This window comes from Mesoplodon bidens (assembly GCF_964165515.1).
Source record: "Mesoplodon bidens genome assembly, chromosome: 6".
In the NCBI taxonomy this organism is placed as follows: domain Eukaryota; kingdom Metazoa; phylum Chordata; class Mammalia; order Artiodactyla; family Ziphiidae; genus Mesoplodon; species Mesoplodon bidens.
In genome coordinates this window covers 22,759,194-22,782,658 of record NC_138162.1, presented here as the reverse complement: position 1 = coordinate 22,782,658, position 23,465 = coordinate 22,759,194, and the positions used below count along the sequence as shown (strand labels likewise).

Sequence of the window (23,465 nt, the reverse complement as noted above, 5' to 3'; positions counted from 1 at the left end):
CAATAGCACTATTTCTAAAAATGATGTATATACCTTAATTAAAAAATACTTTGTTGCTAAAAATGCTCACTGTCATCCAAGCCTTCAGTGAGTCATAATCTTTTTGCTGGTAGAGGGTTTGAACTATCACAAGAATGACCAAAATGTGACACAGAGACATGAAGCGAACAAGTGCTGTTGGAAAATGGCACCAATAGACTTGTTGATGCAGGGTTGCCACAAACCTTCAACTTGTAAAAAATGCAATTATCTGCAAAGCTCAATAAAACGAGGTATGACTGGGATAATCCTAGAAACAGCTCAGGTTTATTGAGTACTAACTATGTGCCAGGTACTATGCTAAGCATTTTACATATATCCTCATTCAATTCTTTCATTGATCCCATGTATCATTATGTATTGTTCCATTTTATGGATGAGAAAACTGAGGATTAGAGAGGTTAAAGAAGTTTCTCAAATTTCATAGGCTTGTAAGAGACAGAGTGAGGATTTGAACCTCCCTAGTATGCTGTATCACATCCATCACGGTGCTCAGCTTGACTCTTAAGACGTGTTAAAAGGTGTGCAAGTGGTCTGCCATGTGACCTTGCTGTGACCTTGAACCAATTACTTATTATCTCTTCCACTTTCCTCAGCAATAAAATGGGGATTCCAAGAGGATGGACCTCACAGGTGGGTTGTGAGGAGTGAAATCCAGGATAATAGTGGTGGCGCATGCAACTTGCTGAGGAGACCTAGAAGATAGGGTGATTAATTGAGCCTTGTGCTTCAGAGAGGCTGAGGCTTTGATGGGCAGGGGTAAAAGATGAGTCAGCAGAGGGAACAGAAAGAACAGTGGTGTCAGGGAGTGGCATCAGGGACACTTGGGGAATGAGGAGTAGCTTACTGGGATGGTGTTGGGGGGTGACTAGAGGGGTGACCTTGACTGGAGGGGCAGGTCATGGAGGCCTGGGAGGCTTGGGCTTTGTCATGGGACAGCCTTGGAAGGGTTTTCCTGATGTAAATGATGATGACAATAGCTTACGGTGTTTGGACACTAACTTTGTGCTAAGTGCATCACAGGAATTATCTCATTTAATCCTTATAAAAGCCCTAGAGATGGTCCTGCTTACCATTGTTCCCAGTTTACAGATGAGGAAACAGAGGGCTTTAGTCTTAGTAGCTGACCTGAGGAGTAAAGGGAAGTGGAGAGAGCACTGGATCTGCAGACAAGAGACTGAGGTCCAGGTCCCACGTGAGTGATCTCAGTTACTCATCCTCTCTGAGCCTCAGTTTTCTCATCTGTAAAATGGGGTAAGAATACACACCTCACCCAGATGTTCTGAGGATCAATGAAATTTAAGGATGCAAAAATAACTTGGCTCAGCCCTGGCACGGAGCAGTGTTCTATCCAGTGGGAGATCATGGGGCTTGGAGAGCCTGTGTGCCCCATCATCTCTGTCACTACCCCTGTATTCTTAGCTAGGGACAGATGATGCTCTCTCACTTTCAGTGGTGTGCAAGGCATTTTGCTGATGTAGTCCCAGAACAAGTACCCTGTCTACCCTCACCACCCCCTTTTGTAACCCATAGTCATGCTTATCACCTCCTATGGAGAAAATTCTGGAGCCACTACTGCCCTCAGCAAGCTTCCATTGCATCAGAAACAATTTCTTAAAGCTGCAAGTTAGCATGGTCTGAATTTGGTTGGTCTCTGCTTTATGGATTGCTTTAAGAATTAACCATGGCAGCCATCTGGGAAGACCAACCCCAAGCTCCCTGGACTCACCTGACTCTAGCTGGAAATGCCCCAGGTCACACCAGTTCAATGTTCCCAACCTCCCTGGCTCTAGACTCCTGTGGCAGATGACCCACCAAGACCTGGCTCTGTCCCTGTCTTCACTGGGGGAGGCAGGGCTGTGAGCATGGTGGGTGCCAGAGTCCAGAAGCAGCAAACTGGCTGGAAGTCAGCCTTCTTGGAGCACTGCCAGCCAGACCGGGAGAAGACCTCAGAGCGTGGGGTAAGGGTGGGGCACAGGAGTTATTTTCACAGTTTCAAAAAGATTAAGGGTGAATGCAGCCCAGTGAAGAAAAAAAGATTTCTCCTGTCTCTGACTTTCTCCAAGAAGCCCCCTCCAAGGGCCCCTTCTCCTCACATGTCCATTCTTAAAGTAAGTATTAGCAAAGAGAATGGGATCTCCTGGGAAGGTTTGGCCATCATTTAGGGGTAGAATGAATATTGGGGGGTGTCCCCTACAAAGACTGCACAAACAACCAAAATGGAAAAATAGGTTAATGCTCATTTAATACTATTTAGTAGACAAAATCTCGGTGGCTTTTGGAGGAGAAAATGGTTAGAAACAACTGACTCAGCCTCCTTAGTTTATTGATGGGGCATGTGAGGCCCAGAGAGGGAGAGGAACCTGTCTGGGCTCACACAGCAAGTAAGGGCAGAGCTGGGGCTAGAACCCAGGTCTGCTGGCTCCCAACCCTTTTCCCACTGGGCCCTGCCACTGCCCTGCCATGCTGAGGAGCAACTGTGAGGATAAAGGAGGCTGTGTCAGGGCTCTGGCTTGGGCTGGGCTCTGCAGGGAAATGTGACTCTGAGAAAGGCCAGAGACTGACCCAGTAGCTCCAGTAGCCTCCTTTCCTGGGCTCTGGAGCCTCCAGCTGGAGCTGCATCCCAAAGGCCATGATGCCAGAAGGAATTATGGATATTCCTGTTTGTTTTTATTTTCTTTCTTCCCAGGGAGCATCTGCAGGCATAAAGTACATGATGATTTTTAAAGAAACAAACCAGAACCCTCCAAGAAAAATGCAAAACCCCTGAATCTGCTGTGCTCTGAAGAAAACACAATGGGTTTATGATCTTTTAAGACACACAGGAGACAGCTTTCTCTTGACAGATGGGAATCTGAGGCTATTTTGCTTCCTCCCTCTTTGCGTGACCAGACCCGATTGTGTAAAGCTTTTAGCTTCAAAGCCAGGTTGTGAATAACATTGGTTTAACCTGAAATTTAAAGCCAGCATTTCTTTGCTCCCTGAGATGGAGCTTCCTGCCCCTTGCTCCCCTGAAGCTAGCTTCCAGAATGTTAATTCTACGAGCCATGGTTGACTAAGCCCAGCACTGGGTCTATTACATATTATTTGATTTGGAGTAGAGAAAAAGATTTAAAGATACCATGCCCCCTGTATACCTTTGTACTTTTTCCCATGTCTGTCCATATATTTAAGCATACCATTCACATTGTGAGTTCAGATTTTTCTCCCTGGAATACAATGGGTCTGAGTGCTTCTGGAGCCTGTCTCCAAGATCACATTCTCCATTGAAGTGAGGCAACACCTTTGTGGATGAGAAACGCTATGGAAGCATCCATTGGAGTCCTGGAGGTTCAGACCTGTCCTTGTGCAGGGTGTTGATTTTCTGGTGTTCACTTTTGTAGCCGTCTCTTTGCATGTAATCTGTTTTGCTCATGCTCACCCACTGTCTGCGGTACCCAGAGATGGATCAGCCATGTCCCTGTCCTTTGAGAACCATGAGCCTTTTTGTCAGAATATTTGTCTTGGTTGACACTTGCACCTTTACTGGTCTGATTATTTTTCAGTTAACATTTGCCTCTTCCACTGGATGTAACTCCATGAGGACAGGGCTGGGTCAGCTTTTGCTCATCACTCTGTGCCCAGTGTTAGCCCAGCGCCTTCTCTCTAAGGTTGGTTGAGAGAAGAATGAACAAACGAATGAATGAATGGGTCAGATGGAGGGACTGTGACATTTACAGGCCAGACCTGTGGAGTGAAAATGGTATTATTAATTTGTTTATTCCACAGATGTTCTCTGTGGAGGAGACAGAGATGAATTAATTGTGGTGTTTCTCCCCAAGGTAGCTAATAGTGCTATGTGAGAGTGAAGGGCCCTGGGGCTTGACTCCTAAGATGAGGGAGAAAGTGGTCAGGTGGAGCAGTGACTGAGGCATGAAGGAAGACACCCTGGAGGAGGCGGCATGAGTGCGCATGATTAGTGTTTGTCCTGGCAACAGGGCCCACGCCAATGAGGAGTGATTTACCTTCCATATGGGCTCTGTGGATCACCTGTGGCTGGCAGGCTGACTCCAGGCATCACCTTCAAATGTGCACAAATGTAAAATTCATCTTGCCAGTTCCTAGTCTTTCCAGACCTTGGGAGCAGGGCTTAGAAAGCACAGCCTGATCTACAGGAACTAGCAGTTTAGGCCCTGGGACTGAGAAATGTGGAGGGCGATTGCCTCCCCAGCCCCCTTCCATGGGCCCCCCCGCCCAGCGAGGCTCAGATGACCTCCGTGGCTATTGTGGCCTCTGTGGCTGCCTGACCGGACCCCCGCCTGCCTCTCCAGAGTCTCCTGGGGTCTCTTCCTCCCACTCCCTCTGTCCCTTTCATCTCCTCTGCCTGGCACACCCCCTCCATCCCATCCCCCACTTTGCCCTGCTGACATCTTGTCCTCTGCTCGTAGTTCGAGGATGACTCCGCTTTGGGCGACTTCCCTGACTCCTCCCCATGAGGTCATTACACATGGCCATTTGAATATATTTCTAGGCACTTTTCCTACTTATCACAGTTTGTAATCATATCTGTTTGTGTGAGCACTTGACTAAAGTGGGCTGCCCTTTCTATTTTGCAAAGAGGGGCCTGTCTTGGTCATCGGTGTATCCTCTGTTTTTTGTTTTGTTTTTTAAAAATATTACCTGGTGCAGAGTAAACTCTTTATCAATATCTGTTAAATGAATGAATAAATGATCGTATATTTAGGAGTGCCCCAGGCCTTCTTAAGGAAATGACAGACTTTCTGTGCAAAGTGGCAGGTAGACTTCACCTCCTTCCCAAGGAGAGAAAGCAGGTGCAGGTGCTGGCAGGTGGGAGCAGTCAGAGGGGTCAGGATTGGGCCGAATGCCTGGAGGGGTGCCTCTTCCCAGCTCACAGTCCTCCATTCCGAGTCTCTGGGTCACCAAGACAGCCTGGACACTCTCCCGGGCTCCGCCCATGGTGCTGTGGCTGACTGTCGGAAGGCCAGAGTGGGACGCGGTGAGCCTTCCTTCTGGGAGACTCAGAGCAGGCCCCAGCGCGGCTGCCTGTGCTGAAGAATATGCGGTGTCCTGGGGGGGCGCGGGTCCTCCAAGGACCCCCAGTGCATGCGCTTGAGTCAGCATGTGCCCTGAGCCTTAACTCTGTGCCAGGGTCTCCCTGGTGACCGGACAGTGACCTTGCCCACAGGAGCCCTCAGCCAAGCCATCTCCTCAGAGCTTCCTCAGTGGAGGTGCAGCTCTGCCTTTCCAGAGCTCTGAGCTGTGCACAGAGCCCAGCCTGTGAAGCCCATGGGAGAGGACATCAGCGGGAGGACTGGCTGGCTGCCAGGGAGAGGCCTCCTCCAGGGGCAGAGATGTGGAGTGTCTGAGTGGGAGGGAAGAGGCAGGCACTGCCCAAGGGGGCTCAGCAGGGGGAAGCCTTGGCAGGAGACATCAGGAGCTGGCAGATAGGAAGGAGCCTTTAATAGGGTCTGGCTGGTAGGATGGGGGCTGGGGACTATAAGTGAAGGTGGTGACCAGGGAAAAGTCTCCTAAAGTGGACGTGGTCTCTCTGACAGGGAGAGACTCAGTGGGAGCGCTGGGGACCCAGACCAAGGTCAAGCTTTGGGAGGAGTGACTGGGGCCAGGATGATTGGCCAGAGAAATAGCTAAGGAGGAGCCAGCTGAGCCTCCTTCCCGTGTGTGTGTGTGTGTGTGTGTGTGTGGTGTGTGTGTGTGTGTGTGTGTGTGTGTGTGTGTGTGTGTGTGTGTGTGTGTGTGTGTGTGTGTGTGTGTGTGTGTGTGTGTGTGTGTACGTGTACCTGTGCACACATGGGCTACTTGGTGGATGCCAGCCAATGGGAGAACACAACTGGGCAGATACAGGCTGGGCCGTGAGCTCCCACATCCTGCTAGTCTTGGTGCCCTTGTGGGAATGATCCCCATGGATATAGGCCATGACGAAAGAGGGGTCTCTGAGGATGATGTCCCGTGGGCAGGAGCAGGCACCTGTCTCGTGGAAGGCCAGTGTCACAGGCTTCCAGAGGAGGGCCTCAGGCTTTAGACTGGGGGACATCAATCAGAGAGACCTGCTCCCTCCTTGACCCACATGTTGGGGTGTCTGGTCATTCAGTCTACAGACAAGCTTAGGTATCCTCTTGGGTCAAAATTGATCTGGGATCCATTTTCTCAGGGGCGTCCTAAGCCACCTCTAAAGGCCCTTCCTGTTGAGGATGCTGGGGTGCTCTGAGCTGTCAGCCGCCACAGGGTCTCTGAAAGGCCAGCACTCATGTGAACACCCAAAGCTGGTGTCTTTGTTCAAATGTCAGAGCCTGTATTGCAGTTGCCCTGGGTAGGACAGTTGGGGAAACACCAACCTGGGGCAGTGTCTCAGGGACACAATATCCCACTGCTTCAAGCTCCTTGGTTCAGCTTCCTTCCTCACATGGGTGGGGTTTTGACATGATGGATGAAGCCTAGGGCGGCAGTGGACTGGTGGGGTGGGGGGTGGGAGGGGGATTGGGCAAGGCCTTGGGTAAGGGCACCTGCCCGGGAGAGATCTGATACACTCTGGTTTCCCACGGGGGCTTCCCAATGGCAAAGGCAGGCCTCACCTCCGGGCCTGGCTTCCAGCAGTGTCTCTGGGCAGCCCTGCACGAGCAACTTGGTCCCAGAGGGCCCTGGGGAATGATGGCCCTGCAGGCCATTTCCTCACTGGACTCTTTCATCCTCCTTGTTTTCTCTCATTTTGAATGGTTCAAGCCCAAAGCTCACGAAAGATATTTCAACCCATTTAATTTTTAATTGATAATTCGTAGTATTTTCTTTGAAATGTAGGCATCATCACAATGAAGAGCTAACAATACAGAACCCATAGAGAACTTAATCCTGGGCTTTCTTAGTAGTTTACATTTTGTTGAATAGGCAATACATTTAAAGTTCTATAACGAAACAAAACAAAACAAGCATGCTTTGAAAAATCTCTCTCCCCTTTGCCTCCATCCATTTAGCTCCTACCTCCCTGAATGGGTAACCACTCTAAATGTTTCTCGTGCTGCCTTCCAGAGCCATATATGTGTGTGTGTGTGTGTGTATACACACACACACACACAATGTGTGTAAAGTCTTATTTTCTTCCTTTTTTACACAAAACGTATATATTTTTTTGATAAATTTATTTATTTTTTTTACTTATTTTTGGCTGCGTTGGGTCTTCATTGCTGCGCGTGGGCTACTCTTCGTTGCGGTGCATGGCCTTCTCATTACCATGGCTTCTCTTGTTGCAGAGCACGGGCTCTAGGGCGCACGGGCTTCAGTAGTTGCAGCACACGGGCTCAGTAGTTGTGGCTCGCAGACTCTAGAGCACAGGCTCAGTAGTTGTGGCACGTGAGCTTAGTTGCTCCGCGGCATGTGGGATCTTCCGGGACCAGGGCTCGAACACATGTCCCCTGCATTGGCAGGCGGATTCTTAACCACTGAGCCACCAGGGAAGCCCAAAATGTTGTATATTGTACATGCTGTGCTGCATCTCGTTTATTTTTCATTTAACGATGAATCTTGAAGATCTTTCCATATCAATTCACAGATGGAATCCTCTTTCCTTTGTGTTGCCATACAGTATTCTACTGTGTGAGCATACCATAACTTATTTAACCAGCTCCTACAAATAAACTCTTGGGTTGTTTCCAGTCTTTTGCTACTAGAACCTTGCATATATATTACTTCCCATATGTGTAAGTCTCACTGTAAAACAATTTCCCAGAGGTACAATTGCTCTGTCAAAGGGAACTTGCGTTTGTGATCTTGATAGATTTTATCAAATTGTCCATCACAGGTGTGTGACCAGTAGACTCCCATCAGAATTGTGGGAGATCATCTGTTTCCTTACAGCCTTCCTAACACAGTGTTTTGTTGGCTGGTCACATGATGTGGTGGCAGTTGTCCTGGGGAAGGGCATCAGCTCTGGGACAAAACTATACCTCCAAGGGGATCTTCAGAGCAGGAGAGGCGGTGGCACCTGGTGGTTAAGCCTCTGAGTCAACCTGAGCTCCAGTCCTCAGGCAAATCAGTTAATCTCTCTAGGCCTCAATTTTCTTATCTGCAAAATGGGGGAGTTCATAGAGTTCATTGTGAGGATTAGATACAGTGACGCATGCTTCATGCAGGGCCCGGCCTGTGACTGTGGGAAGCTGGCTCTGGCCTAACCAGCAGGGCAACCTTGGCCAAAGACCCCCCGTCTGAGTCCCTGTCTGTTTCCTCTCTCATCAGGGGAGGAGCTGGGCTCATGGGTCTCTCAGGCCCTCTTCCCAATCCAGGGTCTGACATGTCTTCCCCAGCAGCTTGCGTGGCCTGCACTCACCCCTCCTCTCTCATGCTCATCAAAGGTATTCAGGAGTCTCCTGTGCCGAACGGTCACTCACTGACGGGCAGAGATTTCCTCCGGAAGCAGATGCGGGGAGACCTGTTCACGCAGCAGCAGCTGGAGGTGCTGGACCGCGTGTTTGAGAGGCAGCACTACTCGGACATCTTCACCACCGCAGAGCCCATCAAGCCCGAGCAGGTATGCCCCCGACTCGCTGCCTCCACACCTGCCACCCGCATGCAGGCCTGGGTGACCCACCCAAAGGCATTCAGCGGGGAGTGGGTGAGAGTGCCAGCTTCTACTCAGAGCCGGGCTTCTCGTTCTCCGCCAAACCTGGCCAGTGGCAGCATCCCAGGAGGTCTGGAGGATGTGTCTGGGGCTTCTTCAGTTGCTTGCCCTGGTACCTCCTCTCTCTGGCCAGCGGGGGGTTGTGCCGTGTCTGGCTGCTCTGCCATTGCTGTGGAGTGGTGTCTTTTCCCAGGGCTCTTTGCACAGGGTGGTGTAATGATCTTCTGGGCCACTTGAGGTGGTCTTGGGTCATTATCCTGTCAGTCAGGGTGCAGGTGGAAATATGTAAGCACCGTCTGGCCATAAACCAGGTTATGATGACACTGGTGTGTCCCCTACTGTCAGCCTTCTCGTCATGTTGTCCTGTCATGCTTTTAGAACTGAATCCAAGAGTCTGGAAATAAGGAAGTGTCTCATTGGATAAACTCGCAGCTGGGTCATTTGCAAGAGAGGGAAGGAAGCAGGATGATCCCTTGCTGAGCAGCTCCCTGCTCTAACCTGGGCCGAGAAGCAGTCACTGCCTGTGGCTGCAGAGATGGCATCAGAAAGGCTCTGCCCAGTGAGAGACTCTTGGGGCCTGGATAAGGTCCCCCCAGTACCAGATTCAATTCAGGAGACTGTTTCCTGGTGCCCTGTCTGTGACAGACTTTGGGCTGTATACCTCGCAGGCACGGGCGGCTCAGACTTGGCTCCTGCCTGCCGAGAGCTCCCACCTGGTGGGTGAGTCACAGAGGCCTGTGAGTAGTAACTTTCCCCAGCACTTGCTGCTGGTTCTGGTGGGGAGGACTGGCCTGCCGAGCTTCCTCTACAGGCTAATTAGATGATGCTTCTGAAGTTTTCCCAAAGAGCCACTCAAAACAGTATAGGCTGGGCTTCCCTGGTGGTGCAGTGGTTGAGAGTCTGCCTGCCGATGCAGGGGACACGGGTTCGTGCCCCGGTCCGGGAAGATCCCACATGCTGCAGAGCGGCTGGGCCCGTGAGCCATGGCCACTGAGCCTGCGCATCCGGAGCCTGTGCTCCACAACGAGAGAGGCCACAACAGTGAGAGAACCACGTACCGCAAAAAAAAAAACCCAAAACAAAAAACAGTATAGACTGCAGCACAGGCTCCTGTGGAGAGAATAGGTACTGGAGGGGACCTTGGACGGGGAGGGGTGAGCAAGGCCTCAGGGACCACCATCCTATGATAGTCTGGCTGTCTCTGTGCAGTTCCTATGAGGGCTCTCACAGACCATCTAGCTACTTTGTTTTCAGATGGGGAAACTGAGGCCCAGAGAGGCAAAGAGACTTGTCTAAGGCCACCCAGCAAGTCATGTATTCGCTTAACAAACACTGATGAGTGTTTATTATGTGCAAGACACGGAGCCAGTCACTAGGTACATAAGTGAACAAGACAGGCTTGGACCTGCCCTCAGGGAGCCTACAGGTGTGTAGAAGAATCACAATAAAGAAGGATTACTCAAAGGGTCACGGATTACAGATGCACTAGGCACTGAGGAGGGGATGTCTGAGGTACTCTAAAGGTATGAAGCAGATGCTGAGCCAGGCTGGAGGCCACAATGGCTTATGCTGAGCCCCGAGGGGATGTGGTGGGGAGAACGTGCCTGGCAGAGGGAATAGCGAGTGCAAAGATCCTGAGGTCAGGGGGAGTGTGCCAGGAGTGAGGAATGGAAAGAAAGTGTGGCTGGGCTTCAGGGAATGGGCTGGGGAGGGTGGGAGGAGATTCTGGGGAGCTGGGCCTGGTCTTGTAGACTGTGCTCAGGATTTCAGTCTTTCTCCTGCAAGTCGAGTGACACCTCCTCTGGGAATGACATAGTCATATGTGCTGGTAAGAGCTGATCTCACACGCTCTAGTTCCTGGGCTTCAGGGAGTGTGTTTCCATCACAGGCAGCCTCTCCCACTCAGAGCCCTTCGGAGAAATGGCCGAAGCCACATTCCATCTGACCCAGGAGGAGAAAGAAAAGAAACTCAACCCAGAACCTTCCTTGGATGAGGCCTACATTTCTCTCCAGAATCTGGGAGAAAAGTTACCTGCAAACCTTTGACAATATTACAGAATTTTAGAGCCAGCAGGGACTAAAGAAGCAAGCTATCAACCCCCTCATTTTCTAGAGGCCCAGAGAAAGGATAGGGTTTGTCTGAGGTCACCCAGCAAGCGAGGGCCATACCTCTGCACAAAACCTCTGTCATTTCTATTAAGCCCTTATTTACTTAATTCAGACATTAGGTGTTAGGGATTGTGTTTGCCTGTGTTTCATGTGATTCTCATGGAAACTCAGAGTCTAATCATAGTTCATCCAGCGTGGAATGCCCTGGAAGCCTGGGCAGACTATAGGGCTTCGTATGTGACAGGAGTCCATCCAGGTATCCATTTGCTCACTTGCTCAGATGCTCATTTATCGCACGTATTTCTTACATGCTGGCTGTGAGCCTGGCACAGTGCCGGCACCCAGGGCAGGGAGGGCGGGATGAATCAGGCATCAGCTCAGCCTCCAGCCACACAGGGGCAGTGTGACATGGATTCAGAACTTGCAAGGTGAGGGAGAAGGTTCTGTGGACCCTGATAAATGGAGATGTTGCCTCTCCTGGGAGTACAGGGAGGAAGTCATGGAGGAGGCGACATTAGGGGACAGGTCATTAGGCCCATGTAAAGATGGGCCTCAGGGGAGGAGACCTGAATCACAAACTCTGTTTCTAGCAGTCTGGCCATGCAGTGTCCTTCAGAATGACGCGGATATGCCGAGGGCCTGTCTGACCATGTGGGTTCTGAGGCAGGGCCTGCCGATAGGATAATGACTGACTCAGTGCTTTCTGGTTAATCTGCTTCACCTCCCTGTGATGGGGCGTAATGAGGAGAGATGGGAGGTGAGGCCACGGGGCTGCCGGGCACACACGCAGGCACTGGACTATGAATGACATACCCTTGCTCCCCACTCCCAGTCACTTTGGACGAATGTCGGCCGAGCAAGGGGCCACAGGCTGGTAAGGGATGCATCAAGGGTATGGGTTCCTTGAGCCCCTCGTGCCCGCTGGCGGCCTTGCCTTGTGAGCCCAGAGTGCATGGCGGCGGTGCCAGGAAGGGGCCCAGAGCTCTGTCTGCTGATACTGACCCCTCTTCCATTTGTGAACATCTGGTCTCCATGGTCTAGTGGCAGTTTGTGGGGAAGAAAGATCGTGTGCCAGCCTTGGAGGTGGGGGAGTTTGACTTGAGATCGGCTTCTGCCCGGCGGGGCAAGTCACTTTTTCTCTGGACCTCCGTTGCCATATCTGGGACAGTAGTAATTGTGATGGTGACAACAACGGCACAGCCATAGCCCAACAATAGCGGCAGTGATCCTCCTCACCTATGTGTGATCCTCTGCAGTTTTCTAAGGTCTTTCACATCCATCCTCTCATCGGACTCTCCATGTAAATGCCTGCTACACAGGTTAAGCAAGATTTGTAAGCTCCATTTTACAGATTAGAACATTTTTTTCCAGACTGTTCACCCCGTTTTCAGGCCCAAAGGGGACCTGTCGAGGATGCAGAGCTGGAATCTGACCTCAAGATCTTTTGTCCATCTTGTGCAAGATGGTTACATGGGCCTCCATGTCCCCAAACAATTCTAGGGGCTAGTTTTCGGACTGGCTGGTTTTCAGAACTGGCCTTTTGCAGCTAGAGAACGCTGGTCACTGTAGAACCCTCAGATTCTTGCTTCACCTCCCTGTAAGTCCTCCTCAATTACCCACTCCTAACTGCCCAAGGAAAGAACAGGCAGAGTCCCGCCTGTCACTTCCACGAGCTCAGAGCCCACCCTCACCTGGCTGCTTTTCCTGCCAAGATCTGCCCTGGGTGGGTGGGCCCAGGCTTCTCCCTTTTTAAAATACATTTATTTATTTATTGGCTACGTTGGGTCTTCATTGCTGTGCTCGGGCTTTTTCTAGTTGCGGCGAGCGGGGCCTACTCTTTGTTGCTGTGTGCGGGCTTCTCACTGTGGTGGCTTCTCTTGTTGCGGAGCACAGGCTCTAGGCTCGTGGGCTTCAGTAGTTGTGACACGCAGGCTCAGTAGTTGTGGCTCACAGGCTCTAGAGCACAGGCTCAGTAGTTGTGGCACACGGGCTTAGTTGCTCTGCGGCATGTGGGATCTTCCCGGACCAGGGCTTGAACCTTTGTCCCTCGCATTGGCAGGAGGATTCTTAACCACTGCGCCACCAGGGAAGTCCCAGGCTTCTCTCCCTTTTATGTGGGAACTTAGTAAACCCTTGTCCCTGAGTGGAAGGGGTTAATATATACACACTCCTGGGGCAATGGAACACTTCCTTTTCAAAATGGTTATTGAAAAAGCAATTCTGTTTTCCCTACATGTGGAGTGAGTAAAAATCACCTTGGAGGAGAAGAGAAAAAACAAAACAAAAAAAGGAAACAATGGTGGGTGGTACGTGTGCATATGTTTCGAACAGTGGCATCTGTTTCAGTAAAAGTCGCATTGATGCTGTGGTGGGTGCTGAGCTCCTGGCAGGAGCTGGTCCCTCCTGTGGCCACCAGGAAGGCCGCCACCAAGCACAGCCTGCCGTATTTACTCTCGGCAGACTATTAACCAACACTAGGCTATTAATCTGGCTTTTGAGCCTTCACTAAAGCCCATAAAAGCTCACAGTTGTCAAATGGAGTTCATTTTAATTTCCTTTCAATCACAGTAAATTATTCAGGTGATAAATCAGCTGGAGCAGCCTCCTGGCTGTAATAGGAACCCTAATTCCTGGCTAATTATCCAGCCCATTGCTGCCAGCAGATCAATACGGACGCAAAATGGAACAGGCCCAGGGCCCTCCCTCCCATCGGGCCAGAGACAGAAAGACAGCTGGGGAAGGGGGACGTGCTGCTGACCTCCCAGGAAGTTCAAAGGTCATGGAAGGTTAAACCGGGAGAAGTCCTGTCCCTTGTCTAACAGAGAAGTCACCAGAAATGCCTCCTGCTCTCATAAGCTGCTTTGCCCTCTGAACGGTGGCATTTCTCCAGGCTGGTGGGCCTGGGGCTGAGCATTGCCTACTCTTGTGGGCGTCCTCCTCCTGGGAAGGGGCTGGTTTGTGTTTCTGACCATGATTGAGCTTGGTTATCAGAGATGGCTTGAACCCTCCCTGAGTCAGAAAAAGGGTTGGACACTGTGGGGAAAAAGATGAGGTGGTGGACATGCTTTCTTTCTTCAGGGAGCTCCAGGAGAGAGGGTAGGGAGAGAAGGGAGCGAGGAGACAGGTGTGCCAGGCTAAGAATGGGGGAAGGCTTCCTGGAGGAGGTGTCATTCGTGCTGTGCCTTGAGGGATGGGCAGAATCCAGCTCTGTGGAGAAGGTAGAGTTGGTTGGAGAGGGCATTCTAGGCAGATGGAACGGCACAGATGAAGGCATGGAGGAGTGCAAGTACAGCAGGGAACTGCAGGCCGGTCTAGGTGGTTGGAATATGGGCTGAGTGAAAGAAAGTCAGAGACAATGGGGTTGGAGAAGCAGGAGGACCCTAAACCCCAGAGGGCTGGAATGTGGAGGTGAGGAGGTTTGGCTTTGCTTTGGGGGCAGTGTGCCCTGAAGGGCCCCGAGTCTGTAGCCTGGACTAGTCTGCTCTCCTGGAAGCAGCCTTCAGTGGGGCTCCTGCCTCTTGTCCTGTCCCTGCTGCACTATTGGCTTTCTCTTCCTGAAGCTCATCCTCACATACTAGCCCCTCGTGGTTTCCCGCTGCTCAAAACCTCAATCCCAGCTCTTCATCTTCAGCATGACCCTTCACCACTCCCACAGCCCTCTGCTTGCCTACAAGATGCTCTGGCTGAAGCCGGGCCTAACCCCTCACTGCTCCACGTGGGCTGGGCTCCTCCTGTCCGAGGGGGCCGCAGACGATGGGCTGGCGTGTGCATGTGTGTGTGTGCATGCCTTTGTGTATGCGCGGGCGCGGGAGCCCCAGGGATGGCTCTGAGCATGCAGGGTGGCAGGGACTGCAGTTATTATTACTTTCTTGATGTTGTTGTTCTCACTCGAAACTCCTGCTCACAGTTTCTCCGAGTGGAACGTTCTTTCAGTCTGTTTCTAAATCTATGCAGTCCAGCCCCAGCAGGAGTCCTGCCTGCCCTGGGAGGCCTTCATTGACCCACTTAGCCTGCACTGACATACCTCTTGTCTGAGTTCATAAAGGCACCGGGTTCTAATCATTACTGTAGTAATTGTTGTAGCGACTGTGTATTCATTTCTTGCCATGGGCCTGGCTCTGTTCTGAGGAGAACGCTTCTAGCCCCATCTCATTACAAAGTCACAGAGCTCCTATTATCTCCACTGTGCAGACAGGATGGCTGAGGCTTGGTGAGATCAGTGCAATGACTCAGCCACAGGGCACAGTAAGTGTGGAGCCAAGTCGGAAGCCGGGTCCAGAGTCCAGGCTGGTAGCCACTGGGTTGCCCCCAGTTGCAGCACAATCAGGCTGTCCACCGATTCTTCCGGGTGGACAGTGTCCTAGAGATACACCCTGAGGGTCCAGTCTGTTCACCCTGGGAGCTATGCATGAATTAGGAAGTGCTGGGTCTGCCTGCAAACCAACGTGGTCTCTGGAGGTATGAACTGGAGTCGGGGCAGTGACTCTCCCCTTCTACTCTGAGCTAGCTGTGCTCCTCTCACTCTGCCCCTACCCTCGTAGGGCTGTGCTCAGGGCCAGGCTCCTCCACTGCAGACAAAATAGAGTTTGCTCGGAAGAGGTGATTAAAAATCTTACCTAGGAGGGATGACTGAAGAAATTAGGGCTGTTTGGTCTGAAGAAGGGAAGACTTGGGGGTGTGAGCAGGGAAGGAAACAAGCTAAGAGAACTTTCTAATAGCCCAAGCTTTCTCACAGTAGAGTGGGCTTCCTTGGGAAGTAGTGAGCTTCCCATCACTGGAGGAATATAAGGAGAATCTATGCTTTTTCATATATGCTATATTAAAAGTTTAAGAATCCACAGAGATGGGAGATTGGGATGGATATATACACACTACAATGTGTAAAATAGATAACTAATAAGGACCTACTGTATAGCACAGGGAACTCTACTCAATACTCTGTAATGACCTATATGGGAAAGAATCTAAAAGAAGAGTGGATATAAGTATATGTATAACTGAATCACTTTGCTGTACACATGAAACTAAAACAACATTGTAAATCAACTATACCCCAATAATAAAAAAAAAAAGAATCCACGGAGGGCTTGATTAGCTAAAAGGCAAGGTCCTTCCAACCTGAAAGAATGATTCTAAGGCAAGAAGAGTGAGAAGGTCCACTGGGAAGAGGGGAAGGGGTAGGGGAGGCAACAAAAGGAGAAGACCTTTTATGCTGCAACATGGCAGGGACACTGGAGGGCGGTTTCCCCTCAGGGATCCTCACTAGGGTAGGCAGAGAGGCCTGGGTCACAGGGACCATGGCTCTGAGCAGTGAAGGGCTGGAGGCTGCAAGGTCTTGGGAGGCCAGTGATGAGTCCAGCTCCTCCAGTGCACAGAACAGGGCTGGGGTTTCTGGTGAAGACACCAGGGCCAGAAGTCTGGATACCAGTGTCTGGTGCCAGCCTCACCGCCCACACACAGTACCGGCATCCTCTGCCCAGGAATTCACAGCCAGACCCCTCGGGGGTAGGGAGTGGAGCAGAGGGTTAAACAGACAGTGTCCTGCCAGCAGGTGCCACTGCCTGCAGGGGGGCCGGCAGAGTGTGAGGCATAATCGAAGGAAGAGGAATTACTAATTAAAAACCCCCGATAACCTTTCACATAGCACTCTTGCTCCCAGCGACGCTATGAGGTAGAATATATGCAGTGTAATCTTCATGTGGCAGATGAGGAAACTGAGGCAGAAAGAGTTTAAAGTAACATGCCCCAAATGATGTAGCTAGTAAGACTGCCACATTCCCTGCTTCCTGCCTTTTGTGGGTGTAGACAGTTCTCTGGAGTCAGCTCCCTGACCCCTGGAGGTGTAGACATCTGAGTGATTGATTTCATTCAGCAAATATTTATGGAGTACCTGCTCTGTGCCAAGTACTGTGCTAAGTGATGGGGACACAGCAGCAACAAAGATGTGGTTCCTAGAATTTACCCAATAACAATGGAGACAGATTTTTTTAAAAAATAAACTTATTTATTTATTGGCTGCATTGGGTCTTCGTTGCTGCGTGCGGGCTTTCTCTAGTTGCGGTGAGTGGGGGCTACTCTTCCTTGCGGTGTGTGGGCTTCTTTTGTTGCAGAGCACGGGCTCTAGGCGCACGGGCTTCAGTAGTTGTGGCACGCGGGCTCAGTAGTTGTGGCTCATGGGCTCTAGAGCACAGGCTCAGTAGTTGTGGTGCATGGGCTTAGTTGCTCCGCGGCATGTGGGATCTTCCCGGAACAGGGCTCGAACCCGTGTCCCTGCATTGGCAGGCAGATTCTTAACCACTGTGCCACCAGGGAAGTCCTGGAGACAGATTTTAGCAAAAGAATTATGCCAGTAAAAACAGTATATCATTACCAGTAATTACAGAACATGATGGGTGCTGTGTAGAGACAGGTATGGGTGTGCTGAGAGTAAAGAGTGGGACCTCATTTAGATGGGAGGTCAGGAATGTCTATCTCAGGATGGTGCCTTTGAGCTCAAGATAGGGAAGGGTGGTGGGAACAGTGTCCCAGGCAGAAGGAACAGCCTGAATGAAGACCTGAGGCTGGAAAGTAACCAAAAGATGTCTCGTGGGTAAGCATGGTATGTGGTATGTGGTACAGTCAGGGAGGTGGTGGGGGATGCCTGTGAGGTGACTTGTGGACCAGGGCCAGGGGCTTGGGTTTTATCGTGAAAGTAAGGAGAAGCCTCTGCAAGATTTTAATCCAGGGACTAGCAGGATCTAATCCAATATGGATTAGAAGATTATTCTGGCTGCTGTGAGGAGACTTGGAGTGTTGGTAGGCTCTTGCCAAGGTGCAGACAATGTCACTGCATCCCTGGGAGTCGTTGCCTGCCCTGTCTGGGGCTGACCTTCTCTCCAGTCCATGGCAGTGCCCATGAGAGGAGCTAGAGGAGGGTGGAGAGAGTGGTAGTGGCAGGAGAAGTGCAAGAATTCTCTACCCAGTTCTTCCCAGGATGAGAGGGGCTAGAATCCTGAACACTGAGATGCTTAAGCAAGATTTAACTTGGATATCATCTTGCCTTTGAAATGAGATAATGACAAGTCTTATGCTGGAATTCTTGCTTCCTAGATCTTTAGAGGTACTGGGTGCCTCTATACCAGCCATACCGTCTCTTATCCTTCTACTGTCATCATCTCAAAGTGACCCAAGGGTGAAAATCACATGGACTATGTGGGATCTCAGCTTTGCTCTGAGGATCTTGCCTGAGGATGCCCAGTTTTCTGCCCAAGAAAAATCATGCCTGTTTTGCAAGACTGGGGAATGTTTGAGGGAACACTGAGCAAGTTGCCATAGTGTAAAAGCATGGGATGGACCGCTGGGCTTTCATAATGGCTCTTGGGCTAGTCACTTCTCTCTGGGTCATGGTTTCTGCATTTGGGGTGGGGGATTAGCCTGGGTCATCCTTGAGATCCATTCTAGCTCTAACATTCTGTGAGAGCTAAAACAAATTGGGAATTCATCTCATTTTTATTTTGACTTGTTTACATTTTTTTCTTCCTGTCTGTTCCACTCTTTTAGATGACAGGCAAATTCTGTGTATGCGGGGTTTAAAGATTACAAGCGAATTGTCAAAGAGCTGCCTGCACCTTGCTGGGTTGTTCTTTCATTCATTTATTCATTCATTCATCCAAGAAACTTTTACAGATGTGCCATGTCAGTGACATTGACCACCTGCACTGTGCTGTGTGGCATTAAGTAACAGCAATAGATATAGCCAGAGGTACTATGTGAAAACTGATTTTTGGGTAGAAATATTTCCCCCTAAACAATGCTAACCAATACTTACAATAAAGAAAGACAAAAAAGCTAACAGAAGAGGTAATTCCAGTCCTACAGCTTATTTGTCTTGAGAGTGCACCACAAATTTGGCTTAAGGAATTTGGCTATTCACAAAGCTCTTTAAAAAAATGCAAACATTATTTTGTAAATTACAAAAAAAACAAAAAAACAAAGAAACCTCCATAGAATTTTTGGTTCCGATAACAAGGTCTGACCTATTGCAGACTCCCTCCCATCTTAAACAATAGAAATACTGGATCAAGTATAACAATGAAAAAACTATATATCTAAATACCTAAATATATATATATATATATATATATATATATATATATAATATGGATATATGTCTTTGAGGTTTAAATAAAGAGAGAGAAATCCTCTGGCGCTGGAAATTTAGAAGGAACTCAGAGCCAGAATTCTACATGCATGAGCTAATGTCCCAGCGGCCCAGGGTACTGGTCCTGGATATTGTTCCTAGTGAACAGGGGCTGGAGTTTTGATGCTGGTGTTAAGATAGAAGATACACTCTTAGACCTATGTAATATGGGAGTTGAAACTGAAACTCTTGCTAAAAACTTGAAACCTGGAAGGACCACACTTTCCATGAAATGAACAGTAGGCTGAGGGAAGCAGCAAGGAAACTTGATTCCGTATGGGACTCAGGGGAGAACCAAAGTCTCCTATGACAAGTTGAAATCCAACTATGGCACATACAGGTGTTGCATCTCACTTTATATTACTCGCAAGAAACCCAAGAAGAGAAATTAATATAAAAGCTGGGCTCATGTCAGTGAAATTCTTGAGATGCCAAGCAGAAGCACATGAAAAGTTCTCATCTGGATACTTTCACAGTCCATTACGTATAACATGCCTGCAGAGTTAATGTTAACTACTGAAGATGAGCTCACAATTAAAAAATTGCAAACCACAGAAGGGCAAGTCAGGAGACATAACCAGGAAAATTAGTACTCCAAGAACCTAAGATACCAGGCAATCTGAAAGAGACAATAAAATGACTAAAGAGATGAAAAAAGGACTAGAAACATTAAAAAAGAACAAAACAACATGAAAAAAGAATAAGCAGATTAGGAAAAGAACCAAATTCTCTAAAAATAAAAAATTTAATCATCAAAGTTAAAAATTCAATTGATGGGTTAAATAACAGGGTAAGACACAGCTGAATAGAAAATTAGTGATTTGGGAGACAGACCTGAGGAATTTGTCAGGAATGCAGTATAGAAATCTAAAGAGTTGGGAAATATGAAAGAGAGGGTAAGAGATAAAACACTATTTCATGAGAAGGTCCAATATACATCTAATAGTTGCTCTGGAAAAGTAAATAGAAAAAACAGAGATGAGGGAACATTCGAAAAAATAATAGCTAAGGAATTTATAGAACAAAACTGTTGCAGACATGTCATTAGATTGAAGAAGCATACTAAATCCCACACAAGTTGAATAACAATAAATGCACATCTAGGCAAAGCTGTAGTAAAATTGAAGAACATCAAAGACACAGAGAAAATTAAAAGCAACCAGAGAGAAAGTATAACTTCTAGATTGACAGGATACTTTTTAAAGCATCAGTAGAAGTCAGAAGACAATAGAAAATATCTTCAAATGTTAAGATATAATAACAATTGATATATCCTCAGATAAATGATCATTTAATAATGAAGGAAAATAAAAACATTTTAAGACAAAGGAGAGTTTACCACTTACACACTCTTGCTGAGCTGCTAAACAATGTACTTCAGTAAGAAGGATATGAGAGACTTTCAGTTTTGTTTGTTTTTTTTTTTTTTTTGCGGCCCGCGGGCCTCTCACTGCTGTGGCCTCTCCCGCCGCGGAGCACAGGCTCCGGACGCAAAGCCCCAGCGGCCATGGCTCACGGGCCCAGCCGCTCCGTGGCACGTGGGATCCTCCCAGACCAGGGCACGAACCCATGTCCCCTGCATCGGCAGGCGGACTCCCAACCACTGCACCACCAGGGAACCCCGAGACTTCCAGTTTTGGCTCAGATGTATAAAGAGCTTGGGAGTCATCACTCCCATATTTGCAACAAGAAATAAAGCTGAGCAAACTGTACAACAACTATTCTCAACCCATCAGTGAATTAAGGTTGCAGGGCAAACAGCTACACCAAAATCTGGAAAGACAGGAGAATACAGAGTTACAGCTGAGATCTGCCAGATTAACATAAAACCTCATACTAAAGGCCTATTTACCTCAGTTGCTGTACCCTGTCTGTACATGGTGTCCAGCTTTCAAAAAAAGTTAGGCAAGAACAAAACACAGTCTGAAGAGACAAAGTAAGCATCAGAACTGGACTCAGCTATGACAGAGATTTGAGAATTATTAGGGAATTTAAAACAACTATGATTGATATGTTTAGGGCTCTACTGGAAAAAGTAGACAGCATGGAAAAACAGATTGGCAATGTAAACAGAGAGATGGAAACGCTAAGAAAGAATTAAAAAGATGCTAGAAATTAAAAAAAAAATACAGTGACAAAAATAAAGAAGGCCTTTGATGGGTTCATCCATAGATTGGACACAGTCAAGTAAGGAGCCAGTAAACTTGAAGACATGTCAGTAGAAACTTCCCAAAATGAAATGCAAAAGAAAAAAAAAAGAATGAAAAACCAAAGGCAGGGGTGGGATGAATCAGGAGATTGGGATTGACACATATACACTAATATGTATAAAATAGATGACTAGGGCTTCCCTGGTGGCGCAGTGGTTGAGAGTCCGCCTGCCGATGCAGGGGACACGGGTTCGTGCCCCTATCCCGGAAGATCCCACATGCCGCGCAGCGGCTGGGCCCGCGAGCCATGGCCGTGGAGCCTGTGTGTCCGGAGCCTGTGCTCCGCAACGGGAGAGGCCACAGCAGTGAGAGGCCCGCGTACAGCAAAAAAAAAAAAAAAAAAAAAAATAGATGACTAATTAGAACCTGCTGTATAGCACAGGGAACTCTATGTAGTGCTATGTGGTGACCTAAATGGGAAGGAAATCCACAAAAGAGGAGATATATGTATACATATGGCTGATTCACTTCACTGTACGGTAGAAACTAACACAACATTGTAAAACAACTATACCCCAATAAAAATAAAAAAAGAAGAAGAAAAAGCAAAGGCACAAACCAAAAACCAGAACAGAACACAATCCAAGAATTATGGGATAATTTTGAGAGGAATAACATGTGTATAATTGCAATATCAGAGGGAGAAGAGAGAATGAAGAAGAAATATTTCAAGTAGTAATGGCCAAGAACTTTCCAAAATTAAGTCAGATAATCAAACCACAGATGTGGGAATTTCACAAAATGCCAAGCAGTAGGTGTAAATATCAAAATATTTAAACCTACACATATTGTATGCAAACATCAGAAAACCTAAGACAGAGAAAAACCTTGAAAGAAGCTGGAGGGGGAAGAATACCTTACTTAAAGAAGAACAAGGATAAGAGTCACAGGGGATTTCATGTCAGAAACCATGTAAACAGGAAGAGAGTGGAGTGAAATATTTAAAGCACTGAAAGGAAAACCCCACCAACCTAGAACTCTATATCTTGGAAAATTGTACCCCCAAAATGAAGGAAAAATGAAGACTTTCTGTCAAACAGAAATGGAGTGAATTCATGACTAGCAGACCTGTCTTGCAAGAAATGTTAAAAAAATTTTTTTTTAGGGAGAAGGAAAATGATATAGGTCAGAAATTCGGACCTGCAAAAAATAAAAAGGAGGGGAGTCAGAGAAGGAATAAATGATGATAAAAATTCTTTGATTTTTCTTAGTTTTAATTGATCTAAAAGGAAACTGTTTAAAGTAAAAATGTAACAATGTATCCATATGGTTATTACATATGGATAAGTGAAACGAATGACAGTAATGTCACAAGGGACAGGAAGGGGGAATTGGGAATACTCTGTTAGAAGGTAACTGCACTACAATTTAAGAAGTACAATGTTATTTGAAGGTGAATTTAGATTAGTTATAAATGTATACTGAAAACTCTAGGGCAACGACTAAAACTATTTTTTTTGACTTAAAAATCTTTTTAAAATTGTGATAAAAAACACATAATGTAAAAATTACCCTCTTAACCATATTTAAGTGTATAGTTCAATAGTGCTAAGTAGATAAAATGGAATCATATGACATATTTAAATTAAATCCAGAGAAAGAAGGAAAAAAAGCAGGGAAAAAAATAAAGGGCTTCCCTGGTGGCGCAGTGGTTGAGAGTCCTCCTGCCGATGCAGGGGACACGGGTTCGTGCCCCGGTCTGGGAGGATCCCACATGCCGCGGAGTGGCTGGGCCCGTGAGCCATGGCCACTGAGCCTGCGCGTCTGGAGCCTGCACGTCCGGAGCCTGTGCTCCGCAACAGGAGAGGCCACAACAGTGAGAGGCCCGCGTACCACACACACACACACACACACACACACACACACACACAAAAGAAATAAAGAACAAGTTCAATAAATAGAAAACATTTACAAACATAGTAGATATTAATCCAACTATATTAATAATTGCTTTCAATGTTAATGGTCTAAGTGTACCCATTAAAAGAGTGCATTAAAAAAAATAAACCACAAGATCCAACTGTATGTTGCCTATGAGAAGGATATGAAATACAGAAGGAAAGAATGGGATTTAAGAAGCAATGGTAACCAAATAACTGCTAAACAAAGGATAATTTAAATAACTATTGACTATAAACATAATGACTAGTTTGGGGGATTTAAAAACAAACGAAAAAAGACAATAATAATATATAAGATTGGGGGTGGGTTGCTCTGAATTAAAAATTCTAAGATCCTTGTATTACTCAGGTAGAGGATAGATATATTGATCAGCTGTGAATTTGGGTATGTCAAGGATGCA

General features: G+C 47.9%; 1 protein-coding gene across 8 annotated transcripts in view; it reads left to right on the top strand.

The window, feature by feature from the left end:
• Window positions 1-23,465, top strand: part of PAX5 (paired box 5) — a gene marked incomplete at both ends in the record, with an annotated part of 186,138 nt that overhangs the window by 55,924 nt on the left and 106,749 nt on the right. For all 8 annotated transcript variants that reach the window (XM_081236166.1, XM_081236165.1, XM_081236163.1 and 5 more), the window contains one exon: window positions 8,400-8,575. In XM_081236166.1, the coding sequence (XP_081092292.1) occupies window positions 8,400-8,575 (176 nt within the window). The remainder of the gene's footprint in view (window positions 1-8,399; window positions 8,576-23,465) is intronic.